The 15,685-nt window shown below is 38.6% G+C and overlaps 1 protein-coding gene across 6 annotated transcripts in view; it reads left to right on the top strand.

Moving 5' to 3' along the window:
* Positions 1–15,685, top strand: part of FER (FER tyrosine kinase) — a 466,540-nt gene that overhangs the window by 426,075 nt on the left and 24,780 nt on the right. For all 6 annotated transcript variants that reach the window (XM_045999916.1, XM_045999920.1, XM_045999919.1 and 3 more), the window contains one exon: positions 8,668–8,822. In XM_045999916.1, the coding sequence (XP_045855872.1) occupies positions 8,668–8,822 (155 nt within the window). The remainder of the gene's footprint in view (positions 1–8,667; positions 8,823–15,685) is intronic.

Here is a 15,685-nt window from a genome sequence, read left to right as displayed (position 1 = left end):
TAATGGTAAGTAGGTTAAAAAAATTTAAAAGAACAAGAATAGTGAGAACGAATTAAAAATAAAAGTTGTGTCTATGAAATATACAGGTTTTAGGGCAATACCAGGAGCTTAGTATACTGGTTTCCCCTGATGTTGGGATTTTACAGTTTTATGGGGACCCTGTGGTGGTTGCCCTCTCATTCTTGTGGCTTGCTTTCTGGGGAAGGGGCCTGCTGTGTTGTGTTCCATGGAAACCGGTTTTTCAGGCTTTTGTTCTCTGGAGGTTTTTTTTCTTTGGTGGCTTTTTGCGGTTTTTCGGAGGTTTAGTGGAAAGCAAACTGCGCCCAGACCTCCATCTCAGAGAGAAGCCTCAGTCTGCTCCCCTTTGGGTGGTCCAGAACACACAGACTCCCCCTCTGCAAACTCTGCTGAACCATGCAACCTCCCATAGGCAATGTACGTGCCCAGCCACCGTCTCAGAGGTCCCCCAAAGTGCCCGCTTGTCTCTGCACCCCCATGCCACTTAAACAGTGAATGATATTGGTCCAGGGAGCCTGCTTCTGGTAGATGCCTTTGCCGGGACTGCTGTCTGGGGTCCAGACCTCATGGTTGCACAGGTCGCCGTGGAGGGATCCCACGTGGAGGGAATCGTGCTGAGTTCCTTCAGGCCCAGGCTGGGAGCATCCAGATCCTGGTCCAATCCTAGAGACCACTGGCTAGCACCCACCCAGAGCTTTCCCAGGCATGGGCAGGGAGTGGGTCAGACCCTGGTCACGCAGTGCTTGCAGAGTGCAAAAGGCTGTTAGAGAGCACAGCCTGGCACCCACACCAGACTCCCTCATGTGGGGGTGGGAGTGCACCCAGCCAAGCGGTGGTGCAAGCTGCACAACCCCAGGGGCTCAGGGACCAGGAACTGGAGGCTCCGCCACACTCTCTCTGGCCCAGGTGATCAGCGATGGTGGCTGTGACCACCAGATTCCACCAGTTTCCCCTTATGATCTTTTGCTCTTTTTGAGTGCTTTTAACCAGACTCTAAGTTAATGCTGGTCCCCAGTCACAGGGCACTTTTATATTGGGGTATTACTTTCCAATGGGTCACTTCTGGTGGCTTCCTCCCCATTCTTTTTATCCTCCGATTTCAGTCGGAGCATTCCCACTTCACTTTATCTCTCCACTGGTGTCCTCTGCCCCCGTAGAGATCCAGAAGTGTATAATCCTACATCTCAAGCTGATTTCATAGGTGTTCAGAGTGTTCTGGTAGATAATTAGGTCACTTTAGGAGACCAGTTGAAACAGGGTCTCCTACTTCCCCACCATCTTTCCCCCACTTCTGATTTGCTAATATTTTGTTTAAAATATTTGGCTCTATCGTCATGAGGGTATTTTTCTGTAATTTCTCTGATGGTGTCTTCGCAAGGTTTTGTATTAGAATTCTGCTAGCTTCATGAAGTGAGTTCGGCAGTTACTCTCTGTTTTTTTGAAAAAGTTCCCATAACATGGTTATTTCTTCCCTGAATGTATAAAACCTATGAATGAAACCATCAGAACTAGAGTTTGCTTTTGGGGAATATTTTTTGAAACCAAATTTGTATTTGTCTATAAATACTGAACCATCTCTATCTTATGCTGCCTGTAGAATCACTAGTAACAACCAGTTAGAAACTGTTATTTTGAATATTTGATATTTTGAATACATAATGTTTGATATTTTTTAGCATCCTATACAATTTAGTCTCTTGACCTTTTAGCTATATCTCTTTACATCTTTTTTTAGGAGTTGCTTTATAGATTACAATATATATACCTAAACTTGCACAAACTATTAAGAGTTAATATTGTATCATTTCATGGGAAATGTAGAAAATTTGCAACCATATGAGTCCCTTTGTTCACACTCAATTTTTATCTAATCTGGTAGTTGTCATATGTATAACATTTACATACACTGAAAACCTGATTAGATAATGCTATAATATTCATTTTCAATATTCAGTCACATGTTAAAGAACTTAAGAGGGAAAAAAATTTACATTTGCCCACATACTTACTATTTCTCTTGTGCTTCCTTTTGTCCTAATGTTTCAGATTTCTTTCTGGTATCATCTTTTAGGCTGAAATACTACTGGTGTTTCTGGTAGAGTAGATCTGCTGTTGGTCGGTTAATTCTGCTTTCTTTCATATGACAATGTCTTTATTCTGCCTTCATTTCTATAGGATATTTTTGCTAGCTATGGAATTCTGAGTTGACAGAGATATCTGCTAGAATTCTGATTGCGTATACATTGAGTCTGTAGATCAATTGGGAAGAATAGCCATCTTAACAAATGAAAGATGTTATTCCACTGTCTTCTGCCCCCCCCTTTTTTTTGAGAAATCCATGATTATTTGAATCATTTTCTGTACTAAATGTGTCATTTTCTTTATCTACTTTTAAGACATTTTTCTTTTCCATGGATTTTAGGAGCTTAATTGTTATATATGTAAGTGGGGTTTTTTTCTCTCTTTGATTTTTATCCTGTTCAGAGTTCACAGAGATTCTTGAATGTGCAAACTTATTTCTCACAACTAAATTGGTGACTTCTTTAGTCATTATTTTTTTCAAACAGATTTTCTGCCTCAGTCCTTTATTCCTCTACTTCTGAGACTCCAGTAGTGTGTTTTCAATCTTTTGGTATTATTTAGGTCCCTGATGCTCATTTCACATTTTTCTATTTTCCTTTCTTTGTGCTCTTCAGCTGGGGTATGTTATTTCTATAATTTTCCTAGTTTCTATTTCTCAACTGAGATTGCTTGCTTTTCTATTAATTTCAAAAGTATTTTCCTTTATTTTATGGAGTATAGTTATAATAACCACTTTATATGCGGTTACTATGATGTTGGTATTTGTTGATTGTTTTTCCCATTAGAGTTGATCACATTTTTCTTGTTTTCTGTATGTTTAGCAATTTTGAGTTGTACCCTAGATGTTGTGAATGTTACATTGCACAAGCTCTGAGTCCCTGTTATATGGTGCTGGAGGTAGCTGATTGCTTTTGTTTTTGTTTTAGCACACAGTCAACCCAGTTAGGCTCAGAATATAAGTTCACTGCCTCACAGTGATTCATCTCACAGTTAACTTCTCAAAGCCTTTGTCTTGGTGTGCCCTGTGTGAGACAGTGGGACATGGGAAGTCGTTTAAGAAAGTTTAGTTCTCTAAATGGGATTAGGTCTGCCCATCAAATGTGCAGCTCTGGGTTTAGGCTGAAACTTGTGTGGGTTCAAACATGGAATCAGTAAGCGTTCAAGGGTTCAAACATGGAACCCTTCTCTGGCTATTTCCCCTCCATGATTTTCCCTCCACTTGCAAGGACCTCTTTTCCTGATTCCTCAGCTCACAAAAACGTGGTTTCTATTAGGTTTCAGACACTGATGTTGCTTCCCTTGTATTACTGTGTAATTTGGGTCCACTTAGGGAAAATCTACAAGAGAAATGAGGGGGAAAACTATAGAGCAGGAAACTAAATGATGGTGTGCTCTAAGGCTTAGTCCCTGAACACCTCTGTTTCTTTTCTATGCTCACTCTAGGTGAAAGCATTCTGTAATTCTATAGCTTCAAATCTGAAAGCTGACAACTCTTAGACCTTTTCTAATCCCCAGGCTAACATATCCAGTTGCCTACTCAACATCTACACTTGGATATCTAATAAACTCTACTTGTCTAAAACCAAGGCCCTCCTCCACCCATACTGGATTACTTTTGACTGCCTATAACAAAAGACACACATGAGAAAACATACATTAAAAAGAACAAAAAGTCCACGGTAGGGAGGTAGACTGTCCAGAACAGGTATGGCGTACTTATTAGGCACCCAAACCCCTTATGTCTTGATGCTTTTCCAACTTTAGTATGCTTCCTCTTTATGTTAGCAGGAGGGAGAAATGTAATGGGAAAAAATTTTTTTCAATTGTAAGCTTTTATTTAAATTCAGGTTAGTTAACATATAGTATAATATTGGTTTCAGGAATAGAATTTAATGATGATTCATTATTTACATATAATACCCAGTACTCATCACTAGTGCCCTCCTTAATGCCCATCATCCATTTAGCAGACCCCCATCCACCACCACCATCTGCCCTGCAGCAACCCTCAGTTTGTTCCCTATAATTGAAAGTCAGTTATGGTTTGCCTCTTTCTCTATTTTTATTTTTCCTTCCCTTGCCCTATATTCATCATTTTTGCTTCTTAAATTCCACATAGGAGTGAAATCCGTGGTATTTGTCTTTCTCTGATGGTTTTATTTTGCTTAACATAATACTCTCTAGTTCCATCCACGTTGTTGCAAATGACAAGATTTCATTCTTTTTGATGGCTGAGTAATATTCTATTGTGTGTGTGTATACATATATATATATGCATATATATATATATATATAACATCTTCTTTATCCATTCATCTGTCGATGGACACCTTTGTCTTTCCATAGTTTAGTTATTATTGATAATGCTGCTGTAAACATCAGGGTGCATGTGTCCCTTTGAATCTGTATTTTTTTTTAATCCTTTGGGTAAATACCTAGTAGAGCAACTGTTAGGTCATAGGGTAGTTCTATTTTTAGCTCTTCGAGAAACCTCCATACTGTTTTCCAAAGTGACTGCACCAGTTTGCATTCCCACAAACAGTGCATGAAGTTTCCCCCTTCTCTGCATCCTTGCCAACACCTGTTGTTTCCTGAGTTGTCAATTTTAACCATTCTGACAGGTGTGAGGTAGTATAAGAAACTTCCTAGAAATTAACACATCTGCTTATATCTCATTGTCCAGAACTTAGATTATGGCCATATGTAGTTGCAGGGGAAGTTGGAAAGTATAGGAGTTTTTAGATGGATGGTAATATATTCAACTAAAATTGGGATTGTTTTCCTTTAAAAAAATGGAGGAAATGGACAGTGGGAGGCAAGTGGCCACCTCCACTCAACTCCATGAATCTTGTCCTCTGACCTCCAACTAATGTGCATTTTTAAAAAAACTTTAAATTGAATTTAATTAATGTGTAGTGTATTATTAGTTTCAGAGGTAGAATTTAGTGATTTATCAGTTGCATATAACAGGTGGTACTCATCACTACCATATAATACCATATAATGCCCTCCTTAATGCCCATCACTCCATTACCCCATTCCCCCATCCACCACTCCTCCAACCACCCTCAGTTTGTTCCCTGTAGTCAAGTCTTTTTTCGTTTGCCTGTTTTTGTCTTACTTTATTTTTATTTATTTTACTATTATTGTATGTAAATAATGAATCATTAAATTCTATTCCTTCCCTTCCCCAGTGTTCATCAGTTTTTGTGTCTTAAATTCTACACAGGAATAAAATCATATGGTATCTGTCCTCTGACTGACTTATTTTGCTTAGCATAATGGCCTTTAGTTCCATCTACATTGTTGCAAATGGCAAGATTTCATTCTTTTTGATGGCTGAGAAATATTCCATTTTGTGTGTGTGTGTGTGTGTATACACACACACCACCTCTTTATCCATTCATCTGTTAGTGGACATATGGGCTTCTTCCATAATTTGGCTATTGTGGGCATTGCTGCTATAAACATGGAGTGAATGTGCCCCCTTCAAATCACTATGTTTGTATCCTTTGGATAAATCCCTAGTAGTGAAATTTCTGAGTTACAGTATAGTTCTATTTTTAACTTTCTAAGGAACCTCCATATTGTTTTCCAGAGTGGCTACATCTGCTTGCATTCCCACCAAGAGTGTAAGAGGGTTCCCCTTTCTCTGCATCCTTGCCACCACCTGTTGTTTCCTGAGTTGTCAATTTTAGCCATTCTGACCCATATGAGATGGTATCTTATTGTGGTTTTGATTTGTATTTCCCTGATAATGAGTAATAGTGAACATATTTTCATGTGTCTGTTTGCCATTTGTTTGTTTTCTTTGGAGAAATGTCTGACCATGTCTTCTGCCCATTTCTTGACTGGATTGTTTTTTGGGTGTTGAGTTTGATAAGTTCTTTATAGATTTTGGATAATAGTCCTTTATCATTTGCAAAGATATTCTGCCATTCTGTTGGTTATCATTTGGTTTTTTCAAGTGTTTCCTTTGCTGTGCCAAAATTTTTTATCTTGGTGAAGTCCCAAAAGCTCATTTTTGCCTGTTTCCCTTGCCTTTGGAGACCTGTCTAGCAAGAAGTTGCTGTGGCCAGGGTCAAAGAGGTTACTTCCTGTGTTCTCCTCAAGGATTTTGATGTATTCTTGTCTCACATTTAGGCACTTTACCCAGTTTGAGTTTATTTTTGTGTGTGGTATAAGGAAATGTTCGAGTTTCATTTTTCTGCATGTGGCTATCCAATTTTCCAAACTCCATTTGTTGAAGAGATGGTCTTTTTTCCACTGGATGTTCTTTCTTGCTTTGTCAAATTAGTTGACCATAGAGTTGGGAGTTCATTTCTGGGTTCTCTGTTCTGTTCCCTTATCCATGTGTCTGTTTTTGTGTCAGTACCGTACTGTCTTGATGATTACAGCTTTATAATACAGCTCGAAGTTTGGAATTGTGATGCCTCCAGCTTTGGTTTTCTTTTTCAACATTACTTTGGCTACTCAGGGTCTATTCTGGTTCCATACAAATTTTAGGATTGTTCCAGCCCTGTGAAAACTGTTGATATTTTGATAGGGATTGCATCGAATGTGTAGATTGCTTTGGGTACCATGGACATTTTAATAGTATTTGTTCTTCCAATCCCTGAGCATGGACTCTCCATTTCTTTGTGTCTTCCTCAATTTCTTTCATAGTTCTATAGTTTTCAGTTTCCTTTACCTCTTTGGTTAGGTTTATTCCTACATATCTTACAGTTTTTGGTGCAGTTGTAAATGGGATCAATTCCTTGATTTCTCTTTTTTTCTGTCTCATTGTTAATATATAGAAATGCAACCAACTTCTGTGCATTGATTTTATATCCTGTGACTTGGGCTGAATTCCTGTATCATTTCCAGCAATTTTGGGGTAACCTTTCCTATTTCAATAAATGTCAGGTCCATCCTTCCAAGTGCTCAGGCCAAAATATCTTGGAGTCATCCATGATTCTTTTTCTCTCCTACTCTACATCCAATCTTATCAGCAAATGTTATTGATTACACTCTCCAAATGTATACCAATATATTTGACTGACTCCATCTTCGTGCAGGCTGTTATTGCCTTTCATGGACTTCTGAAATAATCTCAAGTGGTCTCTCTGGATCTGCCATTCCTGTATGCAGAACTCTCTGGTTACCTTCCAGCTTACTCTGAGTAAAATCCGAGGAATGTACTAATAAAAAGCTATATGTTATTTGGTCCTGGCTAACCCTTTGATTAAATTGACTATTCTCTTCCCCTCGCTCATTCCATAAATATACCAAGCATGTACCAATTTCAGAGTCTTTGTTATCTATTGCTTTTTCTATCTTGAATGCTCTTCTCCACGATATCCCCATGGCTTGCTTTCTAATTTCCTTCATATCTTTGATCAAATACCACACTATCAAAGAGACCTTCCCTACCAGCCTATCTAAATTAGGATTCCTTGCAGTAATCCCTCCCTTTATACAACTTTCTTCTTAATACCCAACACCCATTGGACATACCTGATTTTCTGTGTGTGTGTATAGTTTCGTACACACATACATAGTCTCTCCTCCTCTGTACACGTATAAATATATAAACATGTAAAAGCATTTAGGTATATATAGGAATTTGATTATCGAAGGGCTTCTCACTAGAATTAGAGACTTCACCCTTATCTAATAAGGAAGACAGCAGTGAACAAAAGAGATGATTGAGACAGATTTCTCTAAGAGGGTATTTTGAGCTAAAAGTGAATGAAGATGAGCCAGCTCTACTATAGCTGAGAAGGAAAGCCCTCCACGCACAGGGAACAGCTGACAGCAAGGCCCTACAGTGGAAATAAGCTTGTCATGCTGGGGGACTTTTATTGCATTTGAGGACAAAAAGCAGCCCAGTATGGGTAGAATTTAGAAATTATGCAGAGTGCAATAAGGTAAGGTGGGAGAGACCAGCAGAGCCAGAGCATACAGTTTTGCCTTTCCCAGATGCAGGGGAAAAAGAGTCACAAGCTTCTCTGGCACCTCAGCCATTCTCCCCACTGTGGGAAGTTCTGAGGCCAAAACAGCCAAAGGCTATCTAGTGACATGCAGCTATTTACATTTAATTAACTAAAAGTAAATTGAAAAATTCAGTTTCTCAATCAAATGAGTTCCATTTCAAGTGTGTAATAGTCACACGTGGCTCATGACTACCTGTTGGGCAGCAGAGCACAGACAGAAAACATTCCATCATCAAAGAAGTTACGTAAAACAGTGCTGCTCTAGGAAATTCAGTCCAATGAGGAATAATGCCAAGTTTGCGTAGCCTCTCCGCTGTGATTTTTCTCTTAACCCTAGAATCTGTTTTTCTATTTAAATGGGAATATATGTGATGCCTAGAAAATTAGCATGGGGACTGTTTCCTATGCAAATATTCTCACTGGTGATTTTTACCTATGACAGAAAGATGAGAAGGACTGGTAAATCACAAGCATTCTTAACCTCATTATAAATACACTGCAAATGTAAAAATGCAAAGTGTGGAAATCGTAAATGTGAAAGCAGCTTTCAATTTGTCTTAATAGGTATTTTCTATGTCTTATTGTAACCTAGGGATCTTGCTGCAAGAAACTGCCTGGTAGGTGAAAATAATGTTCTGAAAATCAGTGACTTTGGAATGTCTCGTCAAGAGGATGGGGGAGTGTATTCATCTTCTGGCTTAAAGCAGATTCCCATTAAATGGACAGCACCAGAAGCTCTTAATTATGGTAAGACTAGACTGTTTTGCTTTTTGGTGGTAAGAATGTACTCCATCAGCACAAAACATACACAAGCAAAATTACAGGAGTAAAGCAGAGCCCAAGTTAGAATGATTTGAAAATCAACACAATAATGTGTAAGTATTCATATTTTGTACTTACATGTGAGCAGAAACTTAATTCATTAATCTTATTTGGCTGATTTCTATATGTTAAGATTGCTAGGTTTAAAAGATGGATATACTTACAAGCACTTTGGAGAGGGTTTTTTCTAATCCAAAAAAAAAAAAAAAAAGATTATTTTTAAAGTGTTGCTGTGGCTCTGGACCATTGCTTTTGAATGTCTTACAAATAGTACAATAACCTCACGTAATATTAGGTTTTGAAAATATTGTCGCTCTATGTTTCACTTTAAAAGTTAACATGATTTCTTAGCATTTTGGTCTCTGGAACTTGAGTAAGTCTTGTGGAGAGAGATGGAAGTTACATTTTTAAAATAGCAGGAATTTTTGTATGTGTGTCATTGTAATTGGAAATAAATACAGGTTTGTTATCTGTGGTTGGGATAAAATGGTCTATAACAAGATGGGCAATAACTCAGAATTGAGAGAGATTGTGCTTTAAATGAAGTTAAAAATAACATTTTCATTAAGAGAAGTAGCATATGAGCCATAAGTGGGTGAATGGGTATAGTATGTTTTAAATGGAAATATCATAAAATGATTCTTTACTGATTTAAAATGAAAAATTACCTCATCATGAAAAATGGGGCATTTATAAATGCTTTAACTTAATGCTTAAATTAAAGACAAAGCTTTTAAGTGAGGTACAATTCATATAACTTGAAATTAGCCATTTTGAAGTGAGTAATTCAGTAGTATTTAGTACAGTTCACAGTATTGTATAACTACTTCGTTCTAGTTTGAACATTTTTATCACACCAAAATAATAACCTTTACCCATTTACTCCCCATTCCTTCTTTTCCCCAGCCACTGGCATCCACATGTCTACATTCTGTTGCTATGGATTTACCTATACTGCATATTTGTTCATATAAATGGAATCATACTATACATTTCTTAAATGTTTTTGAGGTCCATCCATGTTGTAGCATGTATAGTTAACTTAATTCCTTTTTACAGCTGAATAATATCCCATAGTACATATTTTCAATTTGTTTATCTGTTTATTCAGTGATGCATTTTTGGGCAGTTTTCACCTTTCAGCTATTGTGAATAGTGCTGTGAACATTTCTGTACAAGGATTTGTCTGAGTACCTGTTTTTAGTTATTCTAGGTATACACTAGGAGTCATATGGTAATTCTGTGCTTAACTTTTTGGGGAACAGCCAGGTGTTTTCCAGATAAAGCTTTGGAATGTGATTGGTTTGGAAGTTAGTTGGGGCTGATTGAGACACCAGGATCTGTTCTGTATTTTGTACACTAACGATACTATGGAGTACATGTTGTATGTAGTTGTCGTTATGAGAAATTGACTAATTTGTTCTAGTACCCAATGATGAAGTTTTTGAGCTTAACACTCCATAGATACTAATCCACACCCTAATTTGTCTTGCCATGTGCTGCCAACAGTTTTTGTAAGCTTTCTAATGAGAGCAGACTAATTCCACTATTCCTCAGCATCTAGAGAAAATGGCAGCCTGCTATTTTTGACAGTGATAGGACTTTAAGATGATATTCAGGGATGAACAATCAAAGGACAAAAGACTGTAACCTGTTATTTATGCAGAGGTTTTCTTTAAATGACAAAACATTGTTAACCCCTTCTTGTACCTTCTTATAGTATTCCTATAAGGGGGATGGAACTGGACTTTGGAGACCTGAAATCTAGCTAGGATTTGTTTTAACCCTATTAACCAGATCCTCTTTGTTGCTTTTGAAAGTCCTCTTACTATTCTGCCAAGTGAAATTCTGCCTTTCAGTCAAAATGTATCTTAGGTGAATTTCAAACTGCAGTATTTACAAATCAAAATTCTATTTCCAGATATCTCTTAGAGCCAGACCGACAGCATTTTAAGTAATAAAGAGAGATATGAAGGTCTTTGGTTGGCAATGAGGGACATTTTTTCTTTCAGCAGTCTTTACTATTAATACAGTGCAGAGCAATTTACATGACAAAGGGGGGGAGATTTTAACAGTAGATGAGGAAGAAGTCTGGAATACTTATTACCCAACCCAATGAGGGAATTCCTCAGAGGTTAACAAGAGTGGTAAATATACCTATTGAAAGACCTATTTCTTGTTACACTTCTTTCATATTTTATGCAAATATTATTTTATGATTCGTGGTAAGATTCTGCCTTATTTCGAAGGGTCTTTTCTTCCCCACTGATGCTTCCCTTCACTCTTGCCTTAGACTAGCCAAAATACTGCCCAAGTCTCCCATGATATGTGAGACAAAGTTGACAGAAAGATCCTTCCATCTAAGGAAACTCCCAGAAATTTTGCCTTAGGGCCATAGAGTTAAACTTATTTTCACCATTATTTTGTCATTAGTGTTGCTGTCATTTAGTTTTCTAAAAAATGACACTTTTTTTTTTAAACCAAGGAATAGTAAAGAGCCTACAATGGCATGTAAGCCTTTCTCCCACCTATCTCTAGCCACACAACACATCATTGCATATAAATCCCCTCCCCCACTTTTTGAACACAAAATGGCAGCATACTTAATAATCTTTTCAGCATATATTGCTACCATGCTCAATATGGCTGTTATGAAAGGAATGTGCTTGTAAAGAGCAAATAGGATATTCATCTTCAACTAAGAAATAATCTTAAAAAGACATTTTTTTCATTTGTTACCTAAGAATTTGGGGCTGAACCTTTCTCTAATTAGCCTGATATGACTACGTACTCTGAAATGAGGAGGAGGCAGGATTTATAGCGAAAAGAGTCCTGGATCAATCATCAGGGCCACATTTCCCACCAGTTATCTCATTAGTTGCATGACCTTGGCAAGTCATCCACATCTCTACACCTATGTTTTCTAATTTGCAAGATGAGAAAATAGTGCCTTTTCCATATAAAGGTATTGTGAGGACCAAATGAGATGGAGAAGTAGCAAAATTCTGTACAATTGTAAATTGCTCTTAGCCCATTAAAATTATCCAACAAGTTTCTGGTTCAACATGATGATGTAGAAAGATCCCAAACTCACCCCTCCTCTCACAGACACAAGTCTATGGAACAATTTTCTCAAAACAAAACAAAGCAAAACAAACCCCTAAAAACTAGCTAAACAAGTGCTACATAATAGGCAAACAAAAAACCTATATCACAGCAGGTAAGAGAGGCTAAGACAGTCTCACCATAAACTCCACACCCAGCACCGAGAACAATCATCAGGAGGGAACTAAAAATTACCCAGAGCTTCTCCCTGAAGAACAAAGGGTTTAAGCCCCCCACTTCAGGGATCCCAGCATTTAAGACCTGCATCTGAAAGGTGAGCTCCCAAAAATTGACCTTTGAAAACCGGCAAGGCTCACATCAGTACCCACAAGGCTATAGGGAATGTAAAAACAACTCTTAAGGGGCGCCTGGGTGGCTCAGTGGATTAAGCCGCTGCCTTCGGCTCAGGTCATGATCTCAGGGTCCTGGGATCGAGCCCCACATCAGGCTCTCTGCTCCGTGGGGAGCCTGCTTCCTCCTCTCTCTCTGCCTGCCTCTCTGCCTACTTGTGATCTCTCTTTGTCAAATAAATAAATAAAATCTTAAAAAAAAAACAAAAAACAACTCTTAAAAGGCCCCATGCTACCTAGAATACTCTATCCAGCAAGACTGACATTTAAAATGGATGGAGAGATAAAGAGTTTCCAAGACCGGCAAGGCTTAAAAGACTATGCAACCACCAAGTCGACACTGCAGGAAATATTAAAGGGGGTCCTATAAAAGAGAAAAAATCCTAAGAATATCATTGAACAGAAATATAGAAACAATCTACAGACAGAAAGACTTCAAAGGTAACACGATGTCAATAAAAACCTGTCTCTCAATAATCACTCTCAATGTGAATGGCCTAAATGCGCCCATAAAATGACACAGGGTTGCAGATTGGATAAAACAACAGGACCCATCCATATGTTGTCTACAAGAGACCCATTTTGAACCTAAGGATACACCCAGACTGAAAGTGAAGGGATGGAGAAGCATCTTTCATGCCAATGGGCCTCAAAAGAAGGCCAGGGTAGCGATTCTCATATCAGATAAATTAGATTTTAAACTAACTCTAGACAGAGATACAGAAGGACACTACATAATTCTTTTTTTTTTAAGATTTTATTTATTTATTTGACAGAGAGAGAGCACAAGTAGGCAGAGAGGCAGGTAGAGAGAGAGAGAGGGAAGCAGGCTCGCTGCTGAGCAGAGAGCCCGATGCGGGACTCGATCCCAGGACCCTGAGATCATGACCTGAGCCGAAGGCAGCGGCTTAACCCACTGAGCCACCCAGGTGCCCCAGGACACTACATAATTCTTAAAGGGACTAATCACCAAGATGATCTAACAATTGTGAATATCTACGCCCCCAATATGGGAGCACCCAATTACATAAGAAAACTATTAATCAAGATAAAGAGTCATATTGATATGAATACAATAATAGTAGGAGATCTTAATACGCCTCTCAGAAATAGACAGATCATCGAAGCAGAAAATTAATAAAGAAATAAGAGCATTTGGATGCCTGGGTGGCTCAGTTGGTTAAGCAGCTGCCTTCGGCTCAGGTCATGATCCTAGCGTCCTGGGATCGAGTCCCATATCGGGCTCCTTGCTCGGCAGGGAGCCTGCTTCTCCCTCTGCCTCTGCCTACCTCTCTGCCTACTTGTGATCTTTCTCTCTCTGTCTCTCTCTCTGACAAATAAATAAATAAAATCTTAAAAAAAAAAAGAAAAGAAATAAGAGCATTGAATGAAACATTGGACCAGATGGACCTCATAGACATATACAGAACATTCCACCCTAAAACAACAGAATACACATTCTTCTCAAGTGCACATGGAACCTTCTCCAGAATAGACCACATACTGGGTTATAAAGCAGGACTCAACCGATACCAAAAGACTGACATTATTCCCTGCATATTCTCAGATCACAATGCTTTGAAACTGGAACTCAATCACAAGGAAAAGTTCAGAAGGAACTCAAAAACCTGGAAGCTAAAGACCACCTTGCTTAAGAATGCTTGGATCAACCAGGAGATCAAAGATGAACTTAAACAATTCATGGAAACCAATGAGAATGAAGACACTTCGGTCCAAAACCTATGGAAACAGCAAAGGAGGTTCTAAGGGGGAAATACATAGCCATCCAAGCCTCCCTCAAAAAACTGAAAAATCCAGAATACACCAGCTGTCTCTACACCTTAAAGAACTGGAGGATCAACAACAAATCAAACCAACTCCACACGCAAGAAGGGAAATAATCAAGATTAGAGCAGAGATCAGTGAGGTAGAAACCAGAGATACAGTAGAACGTATCAATGAAACTAGAAGCTGGTTTTTTGAAAGAATCAATAAGATCGATAAACCATTGGCCACACTAATCCAAAAGAAAAGAGAGAAAGCCCAAATTAATAAAATTATGAATGAAAAGGGAGAGATCACAACTAACACCAAGGAAATAGAAACAATCATCAGAAATTATTACCAACAGTTATATGCCAATAAGCTAAGCAACCTAGATGAAATGGATGCATTCCTGGAAAACTATAAACTCCCAAAATTGAACCAGGAAGAAATTTGACAACCTGAATAGACTGATATCTAGTAACGAGATTAAAGCAGTGATCAAAAACCTCCCAAAAAACAAGAGCCCAGGACCTGACGTATTCCCTGGGGAATTCTACCAAACTTTCAAAGAAGAAATAACACCAATTCTCCTGAAGCTGTTCCAAAAAATTGAAGCAGAAGGAAAACTTCCAGACTCTTTTTATGAAGCCAGCATTACCCTGATCCCCAAACCAGGCAAAGACCCTACCAAAAAGGAGAATTTCAGACCAATATCACTGATGAATATGGATGCAAAGATTCTCAACAAGATCCTAGCAAACAGGATCCAGCAGCACATTAAAAAGATTGTCCACCATGGGGGCGCCTGGGTGGCTCAGTGGATTAAGCCGCTGCCTTCGGCTCAGGTCATGATCTCAGGGTCCTGGGATCGAGTCCCACATCGGGCTGTCTGCTCCGCAGGGAGCCTGCTTCCTCCTCTCTCTCTGCCTGCCTCTCTGCCTACTTGTGATCTCTCTCTCTGTCAAATAAATAAATAAAATCTTTAAAAAAAAAAAAAAAAAGATTATCCACCATGACCAGGTGGGATTCATCCCTGGGTTGCAAGCTTGGTTCAACATTTGCAAATCAATCAATGTGATAGAACAAATCAATAAGAGAAGAGAGAAGAACCACATGGTCCTCTCAATTGATGCAGAAAAAGCGTTTGACAAAATCCAGCATCCGTTCCTGATGAAAACGCTTCAAAGTATAGGGATAGAGGGAACATTCCTGAACTTCATAAAATCTATCTATGAAAGACCCACAGCAAATATCATCCTCAATGGGAAAAAGCTTGCAGCCTTTCTGTTGAGATCAGGAACACGACAAGGATGCCCACTCTCACCACTCTTGTTCAACATGGTATTAGAAGTCCTAGCAACGGCAATCAGACAACAAAGAGAAATAAAAGGTATCCAAATTGGCAAGGAAGAAGTCAAACTCTCTCTCTTCGCAGATGACATGATTCTTTATATGGAAAACCCCAAAGACTCCACCCCCAAACTACTAGAACTCATACAGCCATTCAGTAACGTGGCAGGATACAAAGTCAATGTACAGAAATCAGTGGCTTTCTTATACACTAAC

This window comes from Meles meles, chromosome 3 (genome assembly GCF_922984935.1).
Source record: "Meles meles chromosome 3, mMelMel3.1 paternal haplotype, whole genome shotgun sequence".
Taxonomy (NCBI): Eukaryota; Metazoa; Chordata; class Mammalia; order Carnivora; family Mustelidae; genus Meles; species Meles meles.
The sequence above is the reverse complement of the archived record's forward strand: the minus strand, read 5'-3'. Positions and strand labels throughout refer to the sequence as shown.